Source organism: Apaloderma vittatum, unplaced genomic scaffold, assembly GCF_000703405.1.
Source record: "Apaloderma vittatum isolate BGI_N311 unplaced genomic scaffold, ASM70340v1 scaffold6831, whole genome shotgun sequence".
NCBI lineage: Eukaryota > Metazoa > Chordata > Aves > Trogoniformes > Trogonidae > Apaloderma > Apaloderma vittatum.
In genome coordinates this window covers 6,641-12,214 of record NW_009699517.1, presented here as the reverse complement: position 1 = coordinate 12,214, position 5,574 = coordinate 6,641, and the positions used below count along the sequence as shown (strand labels likewise).

Below are 5,574 nucleotides of genomic sequence, written 5' to 3'. Positions count from 1 at the left end.
GAGTCTCCTCTTCTCCAGGCTAAACACCCCCAGCTCCCTCAGCCTCTCCTCACAGGACTTTCCCTCCAGTCCCTTCCCCAGCCTCGTTGCTCTCCTCTGGGCCCGCTCCAGCCCCTCCAGATCTTTCTTGCCGTGAGGGGCCCAGCCCTGCACACAGGGCTCGAGGTGAGGCCTCCCCAGTGCTGAGCACAGGGGCAGAATCACATCCCTGCTCCTGCTGGCCACACTGTTCCTGACACAAGCCAGGATGCCACTGGCCTTCTGGGCCACCGGAGCCAGCAGGCCAGTGGCATCTTGTCAAGGATTTCTTACAAGGATCAATTTTTTTAAAATTAACGTGTCGAAGTTTGTAGGCAAGTGTCCCATGTCTTTCAAATGATGCGTGTGGAGAACAGAATGAAATGCTTCATAAATTTCGGTAAGTGTTCTTACTGCTCTGCTGACAGGCTGCTAGTGTAACAGCTGGCAAAGTGGCTCTTGCAAAGGTTAGCTCTAATGTTCTCCATACAAAGCAAAGCTTTCTTGGCGTAGATAAAAGATTACCTCAATATATAGCATTTTGGTACCGTTTTCTTAGTGTAGATATTGCCTGAGCCAACTTCCCACCTAAAAGTGGGATAAATGAAGTTAGCTCAGTGTTGGTGTGCCTGGATTTGCATTTTGAGGAAGGTATTGCAAATAGGTCCGTATTTTTTCATTTGTAATTGTGCCCATGTGGATGAGCAGGACAGACTTTGGAAGATGATAAGGGTTACGTGGGTCTCATCACTTTTTATACTTTTATGTGAATATTGGAAGGAGTTAGAGTGCTCCACCGCCTCGTTGTGCATAAATAAATATTCAAATTGCAATTTTGGAAAAGAATTATAAATTTCTTTTCAAAATAATGGAATGTAGATGTACACAGTGTATTGAACCTATTTTCTGAGAATTTTATTTTTATTATTTTTTCCTAGTATTTCTTCCTGTTAGTCCTTCTAATAGCAGAACAGTAGCATGTTTAAATTTCTTGTTTTAAGTGAATCATTGGTGTTATACACAAGTGTAAGGAAAACAGGAGCAACTATGAGCTTTTTATTGTTTCAGAACTAAATCAGTTTCTCCAGTTTTGGTGATCAAATAAGAAATAAATTCAACAAGTTGTTCTACTCTTTTCTGAAAGACTCAGTCAGTAACTGCTTCTGAAGGTGATCTGTCCCTCTTCACCCACTTTTTTTCCCATCTTATTCTTTGATTGCACAGAGGCAACTGGTTTCATTGAAAACTTATTTTTACTTCATTTTAAAGCCATGGGGAACTGGGAGTTTTTTTAAATGAGGGTAGGACTTAGGCTGGATTTCATAAAAAGCAGTAACAGATACATTGAAAAGGTTGGAACAGGTATGTTTGAAAAGATCTGGTGTTTGTGGATCTCTCTGAAGGTCATTTAGACTAGCATCTGAATAAATTATAAATAAATAAATAGAAGTAAATTAGCACCTAATAAAATATTGTTTTCCTGATAGCCAAAATATTTCTCTGAGGAGATGAATGCAGGAAGTCATGTGTACATACGTGAACAGACAGCAAAGAATAAGCAAGTCTGATAAAAAAAAATGTAAATTCTCAAAAGCGATATAAAATGAATGCTACGTATCTTCAGATAATTACGTATAATACAATACCATTCTTTTTTGATTTCATTGTTCTTAATTTAATGTTCTTACATGTATGGGAACCCATCCCCCGATGTGTCTCATTTTCTTCAAAAATTAGTTCAGGTTCATATTAAAACAGCTGCTACTATCTGTACTCATAATGATGTACATTTTGAGACTGAATTGAAGTCTTTGGGATCTATCATTGCATTTTCTCCTTCTGGCTTGTTTAGCTTTCCCTTAAGTTTGATCCTAATGCTGAACTGCCTGCTTTTCATCCTTATTATTTCAGAGATTAGTGAACATTTCTTAACATATTTTGTGTAAATTACAGTAGTCCATTCAACCATCAGTTAGCCATAAAATCGTCTTTATGGATAGGCTTTGCAACTGGAAAATATTACAGTGAAGTGTGTGGCCTGCATATCCTGTGAAAATCCATGTGCTTTTCTGAGTAGTAAGTGCAGGTTTTCTGTAATGAAACTAATATTTAGTTTTGCAGAAAATAGATTTTAGTAGATAGGATGATCTTATTTTGAACAGTATGTTATTTGTGGTCCTGTTCTGATGTAGTACTGAGATACTCATGCATTTTAAGTAATGTAGTTTCTGTATTTTGATTTTAGGAGAATGACATCTTCCTGGGCTGGGAAAAGGGAGCTTACAAGAAATGTGGAAAGAGTAAGAAAAAGTGCTCTGATCTAACACTAGAGGAAATGAAAAAGCAGGCTGCTGTCCAGTGTCTTCGCTCTGCTTCTGATGAAGTAAGTTTGGACTGTTTGAGAGATTCTTAAGACTTTATTCCCTCCTTTATGTTAAATATGTATAGCTGGTGATCCTTACCTTTTAATTTGTGCCTTCGTAAAATGCAAGTTTGCCAAGAGTTCTCTCAATGTTCTTTATTTTGCTTTAGGAAATTATGAAATCTGTGTATGGCAACAGGATTTCACAAAAGATTCTGTACAATGTAATGTCATGCTTTCCTTTCTGTAAGCCCTCATCTAGTCCTGTCAGTGACAGTTGCAATGCACCAGTTTGTGTTGAAATTGCCGTAAAGCTGTGCGTAAAGGTATTTCTTGCAATTCCAAATTTATTTTGTGTTGTGTGTGAGGAGCACACTATTTGGGCAGAAAGCGATCTTGCTTTGTGCACGCTATATGTGTAATCAGAATTGCTACATAAAATGAAATGTATAGTAGCAAATCTTCACCATCCAGATTACTTTATTGAGTGGAAGGGAAGTTAAAATGCACAGACTGGAGAAGGTGAGGAGGGATGCAGGCAGCAGGTTGGAAGAAGATACCCGAGGCAGCAGATACCATATAGTTCAGTGGAAAAGTAGAGAAAGTGAGAGACTGTTGCAGTAAATGTTAAAAAATAAAAAAAATAATCTGTAGCCTAGGTCAGTGAAAGCTCTCCAGGGAGATCTTTCAGACAGCAGAAATGAGAAAGTCTTAGTTTGCAGAACTACAGATACTCTGATCTGTCACTACTGTAGGAAGGAAATCTGTGCTGCCTGTTGCTCCATACAGCTTCCTAGTCACAGGCTGTACTTGTGCAAGCGTTTGTGTGGTCATGTGGAGACATAGATTGGGAAAGTGAATCAGTTCCCTGAGATTAACCTGGTTGGGGCGCAAGAAATTAACCCAGAGAAGTTTCTTGGTCAGATTTGTAGCGCAGACACTTGTGTCAGCAAGAGTGAGGAAGGTGCGTGGCCCGGAATAATAAAGGAGGTGGGGTTGATTCTTGAGGCTATTCCAACCACCACCACTTTCAGCAGCATTACCATCATCTAGTGGCAAACTGTTTGTGAAGCTACTGGAGCATTCAGTCAGTTACTAAAGTGCAAACTGACTACCTGGGAGACTCTTGAAAACTCCCATTTTCCCTTTACTTACTGTCCTAACAAAATGATGCAAAATATAATTTTGCTGGTAATTTGCTCTGCTCTCATATTTACAGAATATTGAGGTCAGCACTCTACCTCAAAAGTTAATTTAAATATGAGCAAGTATGAAGAAATAATGACAAGAAGTAATGTCTTTCTTGAGGATATGACTATCCATCGTACACTCTTGTTATGAACAACAAAAAGCAGTAGTCTCATACATTTACCACCAGGGATATTTATGATTGATTTTTAACTCTAGAAATTGCTCTGATCTGTCTTCGCATAGCTGAAAATCAAGGAGCTAAATATATGTTATCTAGAGAAATCTAGCTGAAAAGAAAAAGAAAGAGGTAAATTTTGTTAGTAAATTAGTAAATTTTAGTAGTTTGTGTAACCTAAAACAGAAGAAGGAAGGAAGAAACCCTTCAACTAGAGTTTGGAAAGAATAAAAAGATGCGTGGTCTGAAAGGCTGAACGAGTTAATTTCCTCCTTTGACTCCTGTCACCTTCTTGGATTTTTGTTGTTCAGCATAAGCCTATAATCTACAATGTGTCGACTTTTCTTGTGTCAGGGCTATTTTGACTTCTATTGCGTGCTCAGACAATTAAATTTGCATGTTTGTTGCCTTTAATGAAATGATGGTTGTAATTCTTTTTAATGTATTTTCAAACAGGGTGAAACCTTTTAAATGTTTTTTTAAAAAGAGTTAGTTAAAACTTTTCTGTATGTAGTTTAATAGGTGTATTGCATAAGAGGGGAATTTTTGGTTTTTTCTATAGATTCTTATTTTTTAACATGAATTTGGGGGGAAGGATGATCCTGCTTTGATGCTAGTGATATTTTAAAGTACCTGGTGATATATCTTTTTTTCCTGCTTTTCAAGCACATTTCCTATGTTGGCTGGTTTCTGTACTTAGGTTTGTGTGCTAATCTGATGGGAATAATCAGTAGATTTTGGACTGTGAAACATAATGTTAAAATACTACTTGTGCTGAGGCATTCAAGTTGCTCCATGCAATGTTCATGATTTCGTGTCTACAAAAAGACAGATATATTGTGGTAACTGCAGCCAAAATTGATGATTATTGTGTGTGTGAGGAGCACTTATAAAAGCTGTTGAGATAGGAATGAGTACTTTTTTTCCAATGCCACTTTAATTTTTTTTAAATTGTTTTCTGATTCATCTGAAAGTGTTTATCTGTAGAGATTTTTTGTTGTTGTTGTGAGATAGGCAGATATGCTCATTAGTATCTTCACAGATACATCAACTAGGAGCTTTGTTCTCGCAGTTTTTTCTTCTTGCAATAGTCCAGATGGGCATTGTGGAGCTTACTTGGGGCTTTGCTGTCCTTCTGTGATCCTTTTTTTTCACAGTCAGTAGATACAGAAATACCAGCACCCTCACGTAGACAGGGAACACTTGCCCTTCCAGCCCAGCCTCGTCTTTCAGCATTAGCATGGAGCAAAGCAAGCAGGGCTGAGGTAGCTCCGCTACTGGGAGTAATCAAAAGAAGTCTTAGTGTACATAAGTACATTTAAATAAAATCGTTTTATAAGGGAAGTGGTTAGAATGTTTACTATATATGTGTCTGTAGGGAGAGCACACAAACAAACAAACCCCCCAAAATAGAGAGACAATTAAATGAAGACTTCAAATTCTGCAGCCTGGTCTATTTTAGCAGGAAAAATGTGAAAAGGATGAAAAGGTACAGGTGGTTGATAATAACTTTTCTAACTCTTATAGGAAATGACAGAGATCCAGGCACCATAATTTTGATGTTATTTTTAGTTACTGAAACGAGTAATACGTTGAGAAATTGGAGTCAGTCTCCTCCCTCCTGCTAGTAATCAAAGGCTCTGAAATTGGGTGATAACTTCAAAAAGATGCTTAATGGGGAGAGGAAGTCATAAAAGGGATTAGATGAAAATTGTTCTGTTTTGTCAGTCTTTCATTTAATGGTTGAAATAAATATTTTGAAATCTTGTCACTTGTAGATTTCCATTTATATAGTATTAATTTTTAGGGAGTACTTTATTTGGCAACT

At 37.5% G+C, this 5,574-nt stretch overlaps 1 protein-coding gene across 1 annotated transcript in view; it reads left to right on the top strand.

The window, feature by feature from the left end:
- LOC104280674 (uncharacterized protein KIAA0232-like) overlaps nucleotides 1-2,431 on the top strand; it is a 16,632-nt gene extending 14,201 nt beyond the window's left edge. The window contains exon 2 of the mRNA XM_009878402.1: nucleotides 2,264-2,431. Coding sequence (XP_009876704.1) covers nucleotides 2,264-2,431 — 168 coding nt within the window. The remainder of the gene's footprint in view (nucleotides 1-2,263) is intronic.
- Nucleotides 2,432-5,574: the final 3,143 nt, after the last annotated feature.